Source organism: Myxocyprinus asiaticus, chromosome 46 (genome assembly GCF_019703515.2).
Source record: "Myxocyprinus asiaticus isolate MX2 ecotype Aquarium Trade chromosome 46, UBuf_Myxa_2, whole genome shotgun sequence".
NCBI classification, from domain to species: domain Eukaryota; kingdom Metazoa; phylum Chordata; class Actinopteri; order Cypriniformes; family Catostomidae; genus Myxocyprinus; species Myxocyprinus asiaticus.
The window spans coordinates 17,633,518-17,653,664 of NC_059389.1; the positions used below are offsets into that span (position 1 = coordinate 17,633,518).

At 38.8% G+C, this 20,147-nt stretch overlaps 1 protein-coding gene across 1 annotated transcript; it reads right to left on the reverse strand.

The window, feature by feature from the left end:
- Positions 1–101: 101 nt before the first annotated feature.
- On the reverse strand, positions 102–19,492 carry LOC127436090 (CCR4-NOT transcription complex subunit 2-like). The gene is made up of 15 exons (XM_051690020.1): positions 19,433–19,492; positions 18,280–18,402; positions 17,716–17,788; positions 17,389–17,536; positions 17,122–17,301; positions 13,091–13,167; positions 11,787–11,912; positions 11,481–11,605; positions 11,196–11,316; positions 10,769–10,925; positions 10,575–10,636; positions 10,416–10,465; positions 10,135–10,235; positions 9,852–9,996; positions 102–1,277 (listed from the first exon to the last, which is right to left on the reverse strand). Exons 2-15 carry the CDS (start codon positions 18,388–18,390, stop codon positions 1,191–1,193), a joined length of 1,563 nt encoding a protein of 520 aa, XP_051545980.1. The 5' UTR covers positions 18,391–18,402; positions 19,433–19,492; the 3' UTR covers positions 102–1,190.
- Positions 19,493–20,147: the final 655 nt, after the last annotated feature.

Sequence of the window (20,147 nt, forward strand, 5' to 3'; positions counted from 1 at the left end):
AAGTCAGGCCTTCCGTGTTGCCTTTATTTGTTTAGTTGAATTGGTCTTTAAGTGCACAGGGTAACAAACGTGATTGACCTGTCTGGCAGCTCAACATACTGTTTACTTTTTTTTTTTTTTTTTTTTTGTCTTTTTGCTTCTACCACATAATGCCATTTCTGTTCACCTCCTAAAAACGAGGTCAAGCATAGTTACTTCTTCCAAAATAGACATCATGTATATATATACATGTATATAGAGATACATCTATCTATATATATACACATTCATACATACATATCTTTATTCATGTGATGTCAAAAAATTAAAAAAAATGTACACGTTTATTACAAAATCGTAACAAAGACTGAAAAGGGTTTGTACTCATTCTGCAACAATGTTTCTCGGTAAACTCACAACCGCCTGGTCCGCAGGTTGTTCCAACTCACTGAAAACAGTCTGATTTGCATTTGTGTTGAAGCTAAGCAGAAATCACCTCACCGGAAAACAACTCTGGATGAGGAACGCAGGTAATGGATAAAAGGAATGTTTTGGGGGAAAAGCCAAACGAAAGAAATCAAAAACTGAAAAGAAAGCAGAACCTCCATGATGTTAACGACAGGTTGTGCGTCCTTCTATCTAGACAATGACGAGGAGTAGAGCGTTTTCCCACAAAAAAAAAAAAAAAAAAAAGCAGAAAAAATTTGTGTTCTTTTATTACTAAATAGTGCAACAATGAACATTGCATTTATTTTGCCCTTGTGTATTCACATGTATTGGATTTGTCTTTGTGTCTGTCCTCTTTCGTAATGCAGCACACTTCGGAAAACAAAGTGCAAACTGCTTTGTACACCAATGAGTGTTTGTGTGTGCTGTAATGCAACTTCAAAGACTCCAGGCAAACACCAAAAGGGGCTTTTCCATCAGAGGATTAAACAAAACTGACCCTGCTCAAAATGAAATGGAGGGAGAAAAAAGGGGAATTTAAAAACAGAATGAAAATATATAGAAGTTTTGTTTTGGGCAGCACATAATTTGTAAGGCAGGGCCCCTCCCCCCAGTTCTCAAGGTAGAGGCCTCTGCCCCACCCCCCTCCCCTCCCCCTCCCACAGTCCTTGTCCAGACAGTTGAAGAATAAAACCAGGTTTGTGGTCGGGCAGGTCGGCTGGCTGTCTCTGCCGCTTCAAGAGCTCACGGGTGCTGAGGGAGCTTCAGAAGGCCTGCTGGGCCGGATTGTAGTTAAAGGTGGTTGGCACGTGAGGCCGCTCCTCTAGCTTGTCGTATTCCAGATGAAACTCCTACGAAATGAGAGAAAAGCTCATAGATAATGGCCACTTACAAACATAGACATATACAGCTTCAATTGAATGCATAGTGATAGACCGATATATACTGTCCATGCCGATAAATTGGGCCGATAATTGGCCATTTTGAGAATCGGTATCGGCTGATTACTTACTGGGCCTGCTTGGTCAGTTAATGCAAGTCTGGACATTGGGTGCATATTTTCAGTCTTCCAATATTTTTGAGTAGGGATGGACTGATATAACAGCCTGCCCAATTTATCTGATATTTGGTCATGGATTATCGGTCGATAACGAGGCCCAGATCTCCAACTATAGATTTTATGAATAACAATAAAAAACCTAATCTAGTGAAATGTATATATTTACAAAATTCTTAATCTGGTGAATATATAAGCTATAAAAAACTTAATTTGGTAAATTGTTAAATATAGAGTATTGTAATAGAGCCAAGTCTCCGTCATTTCAAAATAAGAGTCCTGAATAAAGAAAGTATATTTCGGGCTTGTGCATAGTCCTGTGTTATGCTCCAAATCTTAAATTTTAAACTGCATCTGGGATTTTATTCATTTTGGACTCTTGGTCATAGTAAGGAAAGGCTAAGAATAATTTTTTTTTTTTTTACATTCTATAAAAACTATCGGCCGATTAATTGGTTATCTGCCTTTTTCACCACCTTTAGTTATTGGTCGACCTCTAGCTGAAAGCATTCCCAAATTAGCCAAAATATTTTATAAACAAACATAGCAATGGGTGGGGGATGTGTAAAATTTTTGTAAATGACAGAGGCTGCAATTCTGAGTATCAGCTGGGCTTTCTGCCCGTGCAAATTCCGTCAGGATCTGCCAATAACTGTGTGGCCGATAAATGCCTTTATTTTAACCATTTTGTGTACATCTAATTTACTATAGAGGTCTGCTAAGTAGGGCTGAAATGAACAATTATTTTGATAATCGTCTAACGATTATTAAAACGATTATTCGACTATTCAGGCGATTGTTGCAGTGATTAATCTTTAGTTCTTAACCGACTATTCAGCTTGTGCCTCGACATAAAAGGTTGTATTAAACGTGCTTCCTAACAATAAAGAGGACAAAAAAATATATTTTAAAAATCTCTAAATCTACCACCCCTGGAGTCACGAGTTCGAATCCAGGGTAGTGCTGAGTGACTCCAGCCAGGTCTCCTAAGCAACCAAATTGGCCCGTTTTCTAGGGATGGTAGAATCAAATGGGGTAACATCCTCGTGGTCGTGATTAGCGGTTCTCTCTCTCAATGGGTCACGGGGTAAGTTGTGCGTGGATCGCGGTGAATAGTATGAGCCTCCACATGCGGAGTCTCCGCGGTGTCATGCACAACGAGCCACGTGATAAGATGCGCGGATTGGCAGTCTAAGGCAACTGAGACTTGTCCTCCGCCACCCGGATTGAGGTAACCGTGCCACCACGAGGACCTACTAAGTAGTGGGAATTGGGCATTCCAAATTGGAAGAAAAGGGGATAAACATTTTTTTTTAAAATTCTCTCTTAATGACACACTGAATTATAAGGAAAAAACTTTGATTTTTAATTAAAAAAATTCACTGCAAAATATCCTATTGTTATCAAGTGTTTTTGTCTTGCCTTTTTACATTGAAAATTATCTAAAAATCCTTAAAACAAGATATATTTACTTGAGAAGCAACAAACAAGTTTATATGTTTTTAGAGAATGTATCTTGAATAAGTGTATTTTGTATAAGTGTATTTTTTCACTTGTTTATACTTCTGCCAGTGCAGTAGACAAAATATACTCGTATTCAAGATCTATTCTCTAAAAAAAAAAAAAAAAAAAACAGTTCTAAATATTGTTTTAAGGATTTTTAGATTTTTTAAAATATTTAAATATTATATTCAACGTTCTCCGATAACAGTTTTTTTCTTCTGCAGTATAGCTCCTAAAGTAAATATACGTAAAGACAAATCTAAAACCATTTTTTTGCATTGTATAATGGGATAAGACTACACTCTCTCACCTTTTTGGTCACTCTGATTCATCTTTAACACACAAAAAACAAACTTCCTCTTCTTAACAGAGATTGAATCACCAATTTTCTTCACGATAAGATACACACCGTGACACATATATTATGATTCACTGCGTCGCGAGCCATCACGTTATAATCTAACTGCAGCAAGTGCACGCGAGGGAAGAGCGTCTCAGCGCAAGACAGTGTATCACCCGGGAGAAGTTTTAAACTCTCTCACGCCGTTTTCCACACAACTCATATAAGCGGCTCTGACCTCACAGAGAAGTGCCAGTTTCAGAGTGTGTGCTTATTTATACAACCCGCTTCCTTATTATTTTAACTTTAATAAAGGATGCATTAAAGATATGACGTCAGGGTGTTTCCTTTTTAGACGCTCTGACTCCAGGTACGGCTCCGCTTTATTTCACGTCATGACGACACTGCTTTTATATTGACTTATTTTGTATTTTTGTAAAATAATTACCTCATACTTTGCAATCTACATCACCTTAATCTGTTTGGAAAGTTTGGAGTGTGTCTGGACTGTGAGCTGTTCTTTCTTCCTCTCCTCAATCAAGTACGAGCTGAAGTGCTGCTCTCATTAGCGTCATCATTAGCATTTCAAATGACCTGTTTATTATCATGTTGCATTAAATGAGATCAAATGACTATTCGACAACAGAATTTTTGTCAACAATTTTTTATTGTTGACATTGTCAATAATGTCGACTAATCCTTTCAGCCTTACTGCTAAGGCAAAAAAAGTCAGGTTTAAGGTCAGTATAACTGTGGGTTCGGGTTTGTAATTAATGAAAAAGACATGCGCAAACACACTTTATTATTTTTTTTATGTAAACACACGTTAGACAGACATCTATGACCATTGCACCGCATCTTGCATTTTTTCAGCGTCTTTTGCAGGCCACCGACACAGTGTCAAGTCAAAAAGAACTTCACTTTTTATAAAATGCTTATTGAGTCACATGCATTCAGTTTCATCTGTTGCACTGCGTCTAGCTTTTTTAGCGCAGGTGACACAAAGTTTAGATGATCTTAAGCAGTTCAGGTTGTAAAGAGGGCTTCATGTGACGGTTACATTTTTAAACATGAATCCAGATGGTTCATATTATTCTGCACATGATAAATGGTAAGCCTAAGTTTTTTCCCTTTAACTCTATTGTGCTAAGGGGCCACCATGCCTTGCTAAAACTTTATGTTTACTGTTACAAATGTTGCCTATGATGCTCAAACAAAATATAGGTCTTGGGTATTGGCCGGGTTTAGACTTGAACTTAAGTCCTGTGCAGAGGCCTTATTTGCTATTATTAAACTGTACCCCATTTATATCGACCACAATCAGTATTGGTCTTTAAAGAACTCTTATTGGTCCTCCACTATAACTGACAAGGTGCTACATCTTATTATGCTCTTTAGATATTGGCATCACCTATTAAAAACCCACATTGGGTGTCACGTGACGGCATACGAGGAGCGGACGTGTGAACATCGAGCTCTGTGCACTTTGCTAGTTTTAATACTATTTGTGTCGTAAACCGGTGAGATTCAATACACCCTGATTGTTAACTGTTCTTGGAAGACAATATGTCAAAAAATTCAAAATCCTCGGGCTCTGGAGATATTAAAAGACACATACATGCTCGGTCTGATTCCCTGAGAAACAGGCCGAAAGCCCCGGACTCAATTTGGACGGTGAACTGAAAGAAATCCGGCGTGAATTGATGAATGTGTCGACAATGCTGACGAAAGTCATTGCTGACTTGGAGGATCTTGCTGTAATATGTCGATCGATCACTTTCATGGAGGCGAAATTCTCTGAGTTGGTTACAAGATTGTCGGACGTTGAGAAACGGATCGATTATCTGGAGTCATCGGAGAGGGAATTAGCTGCTAACCCTCTAGCGACCGAGGTGGATTTGGAACGCCTTTGGAAAAAATGGAGGATTTGGGGAATCGTAATCAACGAAACAATGTCCGAATTGTTGGAATTCCTGAGCATGAGGAAGGCCGAGATATGGTGAAATTCCTAGACGAGCTCTTCCCGAGTCTGCTCGACATAACAGGCCATAAGCTGGAAATCGAGCAAGGTCACAGGGTCCCGGCTCGAAGATCTGCTGAGGGAGACAGGCCCCGATCAAGTCTGGCCAAATTTCTGAGATCATCCGATAAAGATCTCGTGTTATGCGAGGCGAAGAGTAAAGGAAGGCTTTCTTGGAAGAACCACAGTATTTTTTTGTTCCCAGACTTTGCGAATTCGACAAGAGAGAAACGATTCAGGGAATGCAAGAAACTCTTACATCAACGGAAAGCTGTCGTGCGCGGGGTTAATGCACACGTTTTTCTTTTTTCTGTTTGTTTTGTTCTGGGAAAAGTTCGGGGGTTGATTGAGGCACCAATGTGGAAGGTGGTCTTTATAATTTTATTTTTGACGCACAATATATGTTTTCTAATATATAAAAATGTCACGTTAATATGAGTGGACATTTTTATATATTAGTTTGTTAATTTGTCTCTCCCCACGTGGAATGTGAATGGGATGGGGCACCCCATAAAAAGGAAGGTAGGTTATTTATTTTCTTAAACATAAGAAATATGATATAGTGTTTCTTCAAGAAACACATCTTTCTTTGGGGTGGGCATGTTTTCTTTAGTGCTGGCTCAGAGCAGGGGAGTCATTACATTGATAAGCATCTACAATTCAAATGTCTCAAAAAGATTAGAGATAAATTAGGAAGAGTCATTATGGTTTTAGCAGAAATTCAGGGGCAAAGGTTAATTTTGGCTAATATTTATGCACTTAACGTTGATGATCAGGGCTTTTTTTATAGATCTTGAAGGGATATTGCAAGCCACTGGCACCCCTCCTGATATAATATTCGGAGGAGACTTTAATCTTTTGATGGACTCAGTCCTTCATCATAGTGAAGCAAAAGTGCGCAAGCCCCCTAGAGCAACATTGATGCTTCACAAGATGTGTAAAAAAAATCTTGGTCTCAGAGATATTTGTAGACATTTGAACCCATCTTGTAGGGACTACACATTTTTTTTCCATTAGTCCATAAGATTTATTATAGAATAGATTTTATTTATTTTTTTTATATCCAAGTCCCTCATTTCATCTGTTGTGGATTGCTCAATTGGAAAATCTTAGTCTCAGATCACGCCCTGGTGAGTTTAGAGGTGTTGCCATATACTGAGAAAAAGAAATCATATAGTTGGCACTTTAATGTATCCCTTTTGCAAAATCCTGAATTACAACAAATGTTAAAGGCTGAAATCAATGTTTATATGGAGACCAACTGGTCCTCAGTATCCTCTGCTTGGGAGGCACTTAAGGCAGTTCTTAGGGGCCGGATCATACAGTATGCCTCATTCATCAAAAAATCCAAAGCACGAGAACTCATGGATTTAAAAGGGAATATTAAAAATGTTGAAGCAGAGCTGAAGTGCCAAATGTCATCTGATGGCCTCAGAGAAGTGACCTGATTGAAATACCGATATAATATTATTTTGTCACGGAAGGTGGAGTTTTGGCTATTTAGGGCAAGGCAGTCTTACTTTGAGTCAGGGGATAAAGCTGGGAAGCTTTTGGCTAGATATATAAAGCAGAGAGAGTCTTTGTCTACCGTTCCCTCAGTGAAAACTGCTAGTGGTGAAATATTTACCTCAGTCATTGATATTAATAATGCTTTTAAAGAATTCTATCTTGATCTTTATAGTTCCACATCTTCGTCTACTGATGAAACCATCAAACTGACGAATGAGCAAAAAAATTCTCTTGATTCTGAGAAAAACTTGGAGGAGCTTGTTGAGGTAATTAAGGCTTTACCTACAGGCAAAGCTCTGGGGCCAGATATCTTTGCCGCTGAATTTTTTAGATCTTATGCTACAGAGCTGGCTCCACTTTTGTTAGAAGTTTATACAGAATCATTAAAGAATGGAAAGCTTCCGCCAACCATAACACAAGCCCGGATCAGTTTGATACTTAAAAAGGACAAAAATTCAAGCGAGTGTAAGAGTTACCGTCCAATTTCCCTGATTCAGCTAGACGTTAAAATTTTGTCAAAAATTTTGGCTAACCGATTAAGTTATGACATCTCTTATACATATAGATCAGGTGAGGTTTATTCTGGGTCTTAGCTCTTCTGATAACTTTAGGCGTAAATATCATGTGGTCAGTGGCAAATGATCAGACTCAGGTCGCTGCCATCTCACTTGACGCCGAAAAGGCGTTTGATATGGTAGAATGGGATTATCTTTTTTAAGATTTTGTAAATATGCGGGTTCGGAAATACTTTTATTGAATGGATTAAGTTACTTTATAGACACCCGGTAGCAGCGGTACAAACAAACTGATTAATTTCAGATTATTTTACTCTGGATAGGGGCACCCGGCAGGGTTGCCCTCTTTCCCCATTATTGTTCTGTCTTGCCCTGGAACTATTAGCAGCCGCGATAAGAAAGGAGAATGATTTTCCAGGGGTGATGGCGGATACAATTTTGCTTTATGCAGATGATATTTTGTTATTCGTCTCCGATCCCACTAGATCCATGCCTTGCCTCCACAGGATTATTAATTCCTTCTCTAAATTAATTGGTTTAAATCTGAAGCTTTGACAGCATACTGCCCAGTAACAGCTTTTCAACCGGGCACCTTCTAGTGGCCCAAACAGGGCATTAAGTATTTGGGCATTTTATTCCCAGCAAATTTGTGTGATTTAGTTAATTTTGACCCTTTAATAAAAAGGTTGTCGAGTGATGTGGGCAGGTTGGCTTCATTACATTTATCTATGATTGGGAAGGTTAATGTTATTAAAATGAATTGTATTCCAAAATTCAACTACCTGCTACAGTCTCTCCCTATAGATGTCCCCCTCTCTTATTTCAAGCAATTTGATAGCACAGTGAAGAACTTTATTTGGAATGGTAAATGTCCCAGATTGCATTTCAACAAATTACATAGGCCGATTGACAAAGGTGGGCTAGACCTACCCAATATTTTGTTTTATTATGCATTCGGTCTCAGACATTTGGCTCATTGGTTGCTTCCACCTGAGAGAGCCCCTCCCTGGTTTTGTATTGAACACGAAGTTCTTGCCCCTATTTCGCCACTGCAAAGCCTTTCTATCAAACTAACTGGAGAAGTTACACCCCGTTATCTCGCATTTGCACTTGGTATGGTCAAAAGTGTCCAGAGTGTTTGATTCTGACATTTATTTGAATGTTGCCTCGAACATATGGCTGAACCCAAAATTATGTATTGATTAGTTCCCTTTCTGCTGGTCAGAGTGGATTGTGAGGGGGGTTTCTACACTCAATGACCTATATGAGAGTGGAGTGTTGAGATCCTTTGATAATTTGGTTCAACATTTTGGGAATCCCAAATCTCAGTTTTTTTAGGTATTTACAGTTGCGCCACCTGCTCTGCACTATTTTTGGGAGTAGCATACACCCCCCTAAAGCGGCAGACACTCTGGGAGTGGTGACTGCTGCTTTTGGAAAAGGTCATGAGGCATCAGTGTATTACTCCCTGCTAGTTCAGAGTCTGGGGGACAGAGCTTTAACTTCTATCAAGAGATTATGGAAGATTTTAATTTGGAATTGGAGGGGGGAGTGTGGACTGGGATTCTAAAAAAACATTAAGTCTGTATCTAGAGATGCAAGGGTGCGACTTATGCAATTCAAGATTTTACATAGAGGTCTCGTGTAGAAGGATGGGGATCTGGGATTCATTTAATGGAATATGGGGTAGTTATTTGATGTTTTTGGGGGACTCTTGGAAAGGGACTGTGGAGAGACATAGTTTTAGAGCTGTATGACTAATATATATATATATATATATATATATATATATATATATATATATATATATATATATATATACAGGTGCATCTCAATAAATTAGAATGTCGTGGAAAAGTTCATTTATTTCAGTAATTCAACTCAAATTGTGAAACTCGTGTATTAAATAAATTCAGTGCACACAGACTGAAGTAATTTAAGTCTTTGGTTCTTTTAATTGTGATGATTTTGGCTCACATTTAACAAAAACCCACCAATTCACTATCTCAACAAATTAGAATATGGTGACATGCCAATCAGCTAATCAGCTCAAAACACCTGCAAAGGTTTCCTGAGCCTTCAAAATGGTCTCTCAGTTTGGTTCACTAGGCTACACAATCATGGGGAAGACTGCTGTGTGTGTTTATTTATGTAAGACCATGGGGATGTTCGTTTTTTTCGGGGGGTGGGGTTCTTGATTGGGGAGGGTGAGGGGTAGTAGTGGGAGATAATTGTTGATTCATTGTATATATGTTTTGTTTTTCTTTGTCTTCTTGGAATCAATAACTATTTTAATCTTAAAAAAAACCCACATTAATCAACCAACATTTAAATACTACAATATCTTTGTGTTTGCCACTTAGATGTTTTCCCCCAAAACATGCACAAACAGATGTTGCTAGGTTCCATGGTTGTCTCTCTCAAAGACCTACAGGCAGTCAAGGAGGTTTATGAAGAGGACACCCAATTTAGTAGCTTTACCTTAGCGACCTTCCTCCAGTTATGACAATCAAAGAAGTAGTATGTTCCTCTCTCATAAGTGTTGGTCTTTAACGTGGGCTCCATGCCAGGTGCTCTTGTGATCCAAACCCTTTCTTCTTTATGGTACCGCCAGTCCCGGTTGAAGCTGCAATACAGACACAACACCATCGACAAATGTTCCATTTCAACCTCTCTACCTTTGAACTGTGGTCTATCACCCACAAATGTCAGTCAGTTCTAGCATAAAATCATTCAGTCAGTTTAGTTAGTCAGCAGTACGCACAGCTCCACAGCAGCAAGGAGTTGTAAGAGGTCTCCTCCATTCATGTAGTAGAGGTAGAACAACAGGTCTTCTCCATATCGTCCTAGTTTTATTGCAGCCAGCTGTAAAGAGGACATTCATGAGGTTAGCTAGATCTACCACATTAAGATTTCAATGCTTTTGTATTTACACTGGACAAGGAATGTTCTGAGATTGATACCCATCTAGATTATAATGGAATCAGAATGACCCAAGACAAGTAAGAGGGGTTCTGATATGGAGTAAAGTGGTTTGTCCCTCACCTTGTCCCTTATGTGAATGTTGGTTAAGTACTCTGAAGGAACATGGAAGTCTGAAAGGAAAGCATTCCATTGATTACATGCAAAGGAAGCAGTACATCAAATTACCAAAAATAATTGTCATCTTGACTTTTGTTTGATTCCAACAGATTCAACTCTTACCAATGTCTTGTGGTCGACATGGAGCCGAAGCCCAGGGAGATGCAAACTTAGGATACAGATTCCTACAAAAGAGGAATTAGGACAGATAGTGTCATGTATGGAGCCAGTGTGGAGAAATGAAAGTATGGACAAAAAAGAACAATATAAAGAACCTAAGGAATGCACACATTTGACAAGAATAGAAAATGTCTTACTCTGGAGAGTTGAGGTTGAGCCCTAGCGTTGTTAGGTCACTTCCTAAAGCTAGGTGAACCATCCCAGGGTCTGTCTCAGCTGCCCGGATAAATGTCAGGAGTCCAATCATTCCAAACTGATCCGTCACCATTCCTAAGGGAATGTTTGTTACCTTGCCTATTACAGAGGAAAATGTAAAGTTAATTGATTATCCAGTGTCTAATGTCACAATTAAATCCTTCTGGACCAGTGTCCACCATAATTCATGTTTTTACAATGGTTTTTACAGTGATGTGAAACATGGACGGTCATTCGTTTGTAGAACAAGTTGTATTTGCAACTTTCCTTGCTCTTATCTCAAAATATCAAGGAAAATTTGATTCCTCATGATATGATACATTGAGAGATGCTTGTCATTCAGTAGTGCATGCTGCAAGAGAGCCTCACCATCAGGCAACACCTGAATCCCTTTCTTTTGCTGGTTGTTATTCTGTGCTGATGATGTCTTGTCGCCAGGAAACTTGGGTCCGTCCACGCTCGAGCTGCTCTTGCCTGATGAGTTCAAGCTCTGTTGACACAAAACAAGGTGGTAAAGGTCAAGCAATCATCACATCATTCACATCAGAACACGCCATCACTTCAATTTCAATAGCAGAGCATCCTTACCCATACTGCAAAACAGTCACACATGTTATTAATGCATTCTCTCCCTGTAGCTTATAAAATACTGACTGATTTGCTTTCATCCGTGCTCAATGTTGGGTCCTTGTAGTTGGGTCCGGGCAGCGCTGGGAAGTCTTCGTTGTGAATGGAGAAGTCCTGCGACTGTTCGTTCGATGGCTTTGTGACCATTCCAACTACAGAAAGATACAATTTTAACAAGTCTAATGGTTATTGGGATTACATAAAATCAAAACCACTGACCTTATCATGCATGGATGACATTTCATGCATTTAAAGAAAGGTGTGCTTAGTCACAAAGACTAATAGGGTGTCTGTTTCAGCTAAGTAATGGGACTGTGTGAAATGAACTCTTACCATAGGGTGCTCTTCCAGCCAGCGGATTATGCAATGGTGTTGGGTTGCCATTTCCCTCCCTCCGACTTCTGTCTGCAAGTGCTGGGAATTCTGAGAGGTCTATTCCTGTCACATTTTCACTCCCATCTGCCACACAGATGATAGCAGAAAGAATTAAAGACTAGACTTTTTAGGGAGATTTCTCTCCTTCAAAACACAATTTAGGCAATATTAATATTCCTGTCACTGTTTTTTATCACTAAATACAGTGGACACTTAAGTCACACTTAAAAATGTTTGAATATCATTGCATTAAATACAAAACATGACACAAAGAGGCATATGCAAACAAATGATGCTAGACCTTTTCCCAAAAATATCTTCATTCATTCAACTAACTTCAACTTCTCTTCTTTTTAGTAGATGTAGTATTCAGTTCCCCTTAAGTTCACACAGGTGTCCTAGCAGAGTAACCACGGGTGTTATTCCAGGAAAATTAAAGGTATATTCCGGGTTAATACAAGTTAAGATCAATCAACAGCGTTTGTGCCATAATTTTGAATACCACAAACAAAACATTTTGACTCGCCCCTCATTTTTTTTTTCTTTTCTTCCCAATTTGGAATGCCCAATTCTCAATGCGCTCTAGGTCCTCGTGGTGGTAGTGACTCAATCTCAATCTGTGTGGCGGAGGACAAATCTCAGTTGCCTCTGAGACAGTCAATCCGTGCCTCTTATCACGTGGCTTGTTGAGCGTGTTACTACGGAGACCCACCACGTGCCCCACCAAGAGCGAGAAACACACATTTTAGCGACCACAAGGAGGCTACCCCATGTGACCTTACCCTCCCTAGCAACCGGACCAATTTGGTTGCTTGATTCACTCAGCACCCCCTGGATTAGAATTCGCGACTCCAGGGGTGGTAGTCAGCATCAATACGCACTGAGCTACCCAGGCCCACCCCTCATTTTCTTTAAAAAAAAAAAAAAAAGCCAAAAATCAAGGTTACAATGAGGCACTTACTATAGACAGATCAATATTCCATTTGACTACCACAAAGTGTCAAAAAACTTTCTTAATTTTGAAAATGTTTATTTTTTAACATTTGAAACATAAAAAAATAAAACTTTTTTTGTTTATCGTTTTGCTTGGAAAGCATGTGTGTACTATCTTTATGTAAAATAAATGCCACTTGGTTTGATATTTTGTTGCAAAGACATTCATTAAGTGTGACTTAAGTGTCCAAATACGTTTTGGGGCCTCTGTATATAAACCTACTTGTGCCATAGCAGACATAGCATAGCATGTTTCACAATGAACTCACCCGTCCCGTTGAAGATGTTATTGGATAAGGAGTTCATTCCAAACCCCTGGCTCCGGCCCATTCCAAATCCTGACATACTACAACGACACACATGAGGATTTGACCCCTTTGTTAAGGTCAGTCTTAATCGGCCTTATCTTGGCCTATGGTGAAAGTTAATTAAAATACATATATATATATACATTTAAGATTATGAGAAGCCACTTTTTAAAATACATTTTCCAGCCTTAATTTCATTAACTCAAATGGATCAATATTATATTTCCAATCATGCAAATAGAAGTAGAACAATAAGTCCTGCAACAGATGGTCTGGCCTCCACATAGCCCAGAACTGAACATGATTAGCTGCTTTTCCATTTTCGGGCCAGTGGGAGCCAGGGCTATCAACTGGCAAGCCAGGGCCAATTGCCTCGGACCTCGAGCCGCAAGACCGAAATCAATCTGCATTCCCACCATCAGAACAATAGCCTGCAGCATTGCCCTAAAACCCACCCTTGACACGCCGCCCTGGTGCCAATGTCACACACCCCGGCCATTTCACAAGCAACAGGGAAGCTCAAGCTGAGGAATCATGTTATCTAGTTCTCTAAAATATCGAGTTTATAACGAATGTAAACATTAGCTAGCTAGCAAGGTAAGTTATCGTTGACAACTCACAGATTGTAACTGCCATGGTGTCCCAAGTGGTCTCTCCACTAACAGCGGGATGATGTCTCAGCACACTGTCTATGAAAGTTCACCAAACCATGGAAAGTAATTTATTTGGGCACCGCATTGTCCATTGTGCATTTTAATGGATTTGTACTGTTCTCAGATTTTTTTATTTCTTTTTTTCCCAAACCTGTACCATTGTGCGCTGGATACACAACCTGCAAGTACGGCGAAACTCGACATTGAACCCACTTAATCTCCGATTGACCTTGGCCCCGAGAAAGCCCCGAGGAGGCACAATGAAGCCCCGGAAGTGACAGTGGGAACACAACTGGCCCTGGAATGCACCATCATGACCTCATTTGGCCCGATAGTGGAACCACAGCTAATGAGTCAGACTGGGATTACATGAAGTGACAGAATCAATAGAGCGCAACAGTCTGGTTCCAGAAGTAAAATAAACCATTCATTTATCCCCTAGACGAATTGATTTTAAATGTTAACTTATAAACTTTTAAAGACAGACCTACCATGAGCTACAAGGTTGTTCATCGATGGTATATGCCTCCGTTTAACCCATCCGTCTGCATTATTTCAACTTTATTATTTAAAAATTGTGTTTGAGACACTCTGGGAGTGGTGATTACTACTTTTGGAAAAGGTCATAAAGCATCAGTGTATTACTCCCTGCTAATTCCAAGTCTGGGGGATGGAGCTTTAACTTCTATCAAGAGATTATGGGAGAAAGATTTAAACTTTGTATTGGGCTAGTATTCTAAAAAACATCAAGTCTGCATCTAGAGATGCAAGGGTGTGCCTTATGCAATTCAAGATTTTACATTGATTCTACTGGACCACCTCTAGATTGTATAGGCTTGGTCTTAAAGACACACCCACCTGCTGGCGATGCCAATCAGAGGATGGAGACACAACCCATGTCTTTTGGTGGTGTGTTAAGTTCTAAGAATTTTGGTTGAAGGTTCGGAGTATTGTGTGTGACGTACTGGGCACTCTGGTTTCATTTTGCCCCAGACTCTGTATTTTGGGCGATGAGGTGGTCATCGATGTAGAGAATAAACACATAAAGAGTTGGGTCCTAACCAGTGTCATGATCGCCAGACAGAAAGTTTTAAGGGGATGGATGTCGGCAGGAGCACCCCCATTTCAGGAGTGGTGCTCAGAGATGGGGAGAATGGCGGCTTTTGAAGAAGGGTCATCTAGAAGACTGGGGAAATTGGACTCGTTTGCGGGGAAATGGGGCAGATATCTGGCGTATTTGGAGAGCTCTCGGGGAGAGGCAGTGGAGAGAGAGGTGCAGTTGTTAATATGTGTATTATTGTGTGTGTGTGTGTGTGTCTATAATCATGTATGACCACTGGGATGTTGTTGAGGGCCAGGGTGGGGTTGGGGATTGGGAGGGGTAATATTGGGGGTTAAATATTGATTCTGTGTATGTTTTGTTTTCTGTGTTTAATATATGAATCAATAAAAAAATCGTTAATCAGAAAGAAAAAAATTGTGTTTGATAGCGGAATTCCTGATAAACTACATTATCCATGGTCCAGCAGAGAAAGCTTCACCAATCAGAGAACCGTGGCAAAAAAAGCCCCCAAAATGTGCCCCACTCCAATAATGCAATTGTGAATGACGTAATCGAGTCAGTGTCTCTTCACCCTTAAAATACTTATCTATTTGTAAATATCTGAATATTTTGCATAAACTTAATATATATTGTCTCTATACTCATAATCGACAACCTAAAATTAATATTTTTATATATTCCCATCATTTTTTTATTCAATGACTTCATTCACAATGCTTCATGGGATTGTAGTCCATGCCCTCAAGAAACACATTAAGTACACAGCTACAAGGCCTTTTAGGGCTGGGTATTGATACAGATTTCCCTATTCTATTACGATTCACAAGCTCTCGATTCGATTCCGATTCATATGGGTATGTTTCAGTTATAATGTCCCTTTTGCTTACATATGAATGAAATTCTCTCCCAGTTAATACTGTTTAATATATAACTAGGTACAATATGAAAATATACATTTTACTAATTATATTTAATTAGTTTTTCATCATTTGTCACATTTTAGCCTTTAAAAATTAACAAATCCATGTATTCAATCAATAATATGATAATATATTGCTTATATTAATTTTTTTACATGTTTATTGTTTAATAACAATAATCATTTGTACTATTTACAGGTATTTACATTGATTTTTTTAAACGTGTTAAAAACCAGTATTGTATCTTTAAGAAAACCAGAATTTCTGTTAAGAGTGTCTGTAAATGAGCGCATGTTAATGAGAGATTTGGAAGGCATTATCTCATCTGTCCTACGTGTGATTGGAAATTAAATACTTCTTTTTATGTTTTGTTGTTTTTGATCAACAACTGACTGTAGAGAACAGACAGGGTATTAAAAGAAACATTATTCAATGACAAATGGGTCACGTGGATTTCGTCTATAGACACACATTACACAGAACATCTTTTAATCTCAATATGCAGTGAAAGGTTCTCACTGCTGAATACTCCACCACTATACTACACAATTCATTCACTGGTGAGTGAAATCTAAACATTTACCAACCAGCTGCCAATATACATTTTAGTGGCATATCACGAAATTTGGTTGCTAATGCGAGTGATTTCCTCTCACCGTAGTAGAAGTTTGCACAAAGAGTAAAAGATTGGTCTTGGGATTTAAGAATCGATATTGAGATAGAGAAAAATATTGATTTTCACAATGCATTGGAAAATCAATATTTTTACCCACCTAGTACCTTTGTCTTTTTGTCCGATTTTCAAATAATTTTTTGCCTTTGAAACAAAGTTCGTGATTTTGTGATTTACCTCGGAGCTGTTTGGTTTGATTCATGGCTTACAACTCTTTTATGAAGGATTTTATGAAAAGTCTATGGGAAAAATACTTCCAGAACCCAGACAGCTGGAAAAACGTGTGCGGGCACTGTTGCGCTCTATTGAGACCCTAACCCTAACCGTGGCGAGTTCTCCAAGATGCTTAGAACAACCTATCGGCCAACAACCTTGAAAAACTGTGCAAGTATACCTAGAAGAATTGGTGCTGTTTTAAAGGCAAAAGGTGGTCACACTAAACAGTGATTTAGATTGTTATGTTTATTGGACTTAGTATGAAGTTAATTGATAAATAAAAAAATATTCATGGCATTATTTTTGAAAACATTCTCACTATACAAAATTTTTCACCTTTGCACAGTACTGTATGTACCGCAATGCACATTGCAAAGTAGTTGGTGATATCCAACCCTACTGTTAATAAAAAAAGCCTCACAAATAATCAGAGACTTGTTTACTCTCTTTACAGTGGCCAGACTTACCTGTTGATGGTGAACGGTTGGCGTGCTGGCTGTTGCTTGGGCATGCAGATAATGCTGGGGGAGCTTCTGTTAGGGCTGCCCAACCCCGAGCTGCCCATGCTGTTTGTCCTGCCACTCATACCCATGCCCTGCCCTACCTGCGAGCTCATCATGTTCCTGGAGTTCATGGGTAGGATGCCCCTGCGGAACAACAACAAGAGCCATGATTTAGCACACTCTAACTTGAAGTCACTCATTCCATTACAGCCGAACAAGGAGACTATGTACCTGTTTGGCGAAGGTGGCGTGTGGAGGGACATTGTTGGGACGCCTGTTGTTGGGGTGCTATGGCTCGGTAGCTGAGTGGTTTGTGTTAAATTCCGGTTAAGTTGAGGGTTGTTGTTGTTCATGCCTCTTATTGAGAAACCTAGTGTACCTACATGGAATATAATAAAGGAGGAGCACAAGTTAGGGGAAAAACAACTACAAAAAAGACAGAGAAAGATGCATGCTTTCCAATGCAGTTCAGAATCAGTTTGCATTTTGTTTAATGAGTGACACAACAACTCATACAAATCAGTCCTATAAAACACATCAGCGTCTACTTGTACTCACTTTGTGGACCATACAAACTCGCACCAAGCTGTGACAATTGACCTGACGATGACGGCGAGGGTGATGGCAGCATCTGGAAATTCATAAATGTTAGAACATTCGACATTAGATTTTCTTTGAATTTGCACTATTTTCATCAACAAGACCTGAAAGCTGAGAAAAGTTAGAGACCTTTGACATGGGTCAATCCCCTCTAGTCAGCTATACAATCATATATTGCAGTTGTTTTCTCAAAAAATTCCATCAGTACTTTAGATCCTTGTAACAAGGATGTGTTATTTGATTATATGTGCATTTACATAATTTCCTGCAGTTAAACTAATGAAAATGCAGATTGCTTAAGTAAGTGTAAACTGAAACCGGCGTACTGGAAAAAGTGAAGCAAACCACATGAGATGAAACTGATCGCGCAGATACAAAAAACTTGTGCATATGCCACAGTTTTAATAGCGATCCAAATATGATGTTGTGATGCATTGTGATTTATACGATGTGTATCATATTGTGAGGTCCTTTTGGTTGCAACGTATGCAACTGTAGCAATCAAGTAATGATGATTCTTACGTCTTTCTCCGATCGATGTTGGAACATCGATGGCTGGCCATAGTACATGCTCTCATCAGGGTAGTCACTTTCGACCCCCTCAACAAACTTCTTTCTCGTTGCACTGAACATTCCGTATGTCACCTACAAAAAAAAGAGGTTTTGATTAAAACCAGGCTTAATCCAAATTTTTAAAAATGAAATCTCAACCACCCACAGATGAACTCTGTATATTTATATTCCATAATAATAATATTCCATACAGCATCAGTGGAAACTGTAATAAATAATGAATTTCCACTACAGAACAAGACCCAAGGCTATATGCTGCTTTAAAGTGCGTTAAGAAAAGGTGCAAATACTATTATTTCAACCCAATTTCTATACACCAAAACCTTTAATTCTACCCCTTAAACTTGGTAATGTAATTTAGAATAGTCTTTTTCTATTGCAGAACACAGCCTAAACTCGTCCTGCTCTGGCGATAAGTTATTGACTAAATCATTTATCCAGCTATTCAAAACAAGCAGATATTTGCTATCTGGCTGGAAAACAAATAAACATACCTTTCTAAACTGACAACTGACAACAAATACAAAAGCAGGTTACTACACCAGCTAAATCTATAAAGAAACATCCATTACTAGCCAGCTATTTTAACATACTCAAAATGTAATGTTATTAAAAATATTAAACGAGTTCCGACATGCTATGTTGTTATGAGCATACTTTCGGAATGAAATAAGTAAACTAAATAGTGGCATGTCGCGAAATGTTATGATTTACATTAGCTAGTTAGCTTTGTACGTTAGCCGAGTAGCTGTTAAATACAAATATGATAGCTTACTACACAAATCAGGATCTCAATTGAAACCAAAACATATTTAGCAATTTAGTTTTAGTTTTATAGTTGATGTCTGAGCATTAATAATGCATGTATATATCTGTTTCAGGCCTGTGTTTGTGTTAGCGCTCAGCGCTAGTCGGATAGCTCTGGCCTCAGAACAAAAACAGAAAGCACTAAAGCCGTGCAAACTGGTCACTGCATACATACTGCTACTAAATATATGATTGGATATACGCATGAAGCTGCAATTGTTCATTTCGCCCTGTATATGCGATGTAAAGCGTGTGGTTTAATGTAATTGTTTGGAGGAAAAAGGACTTGACTAACCGCATCAATTTACCCTCTCCTCGCAGATCCAAGATGGCTGTGTATGCTACTGGCGAGAATGCTGGGGGAATAGCCTTTACCCTCTGACCCTCTGACCTCCAGTTGAATTCACACTGGATCAAAAACTGTGCTGGACACAGTCTGTTTCATACTAGGACTGTACTGGACATTTTGGATGATTCTTATGATATCCTATATAGGATGAAACCGTTACCATATACTGTATGTGTATAATAGCTTATTCATCAAATTTTGTAATTATGACATTTTGTAATCTGGTCTGTTACAAGTCCTAGTGATAAATCCTATAGATATGAAACATACATTGTATATTTCACCTATGCAGCCAAGTGCAGGTGACAGATTGCATTACCTTTATGCAAGAATTCATCATTTGTCAAACAAAAAACTGTGCAAGAGAGATTTTTTTTATGATTTTATATTAGGATTAAACAGTTGCAATCCATCCACTCTCTGTTTGCTGATATCTGTAGGCTATAATAGGGTGCATACTGGTAAAGTGGGACAACTGGTAAATGGGACACTTAAGTCTCTTTATATATATAGATATGATTATATATTTCTTTTCCTCCGTATATAGTAGTGAGGATCCTTAGCTATTTAAAGGGATAGTTCACTCAAAAATGAAAATTCGGTCATCATTAAAAAAAAATTTCTGCTGAACACAAACTGAGATTTTTAGAAGAATATTTCA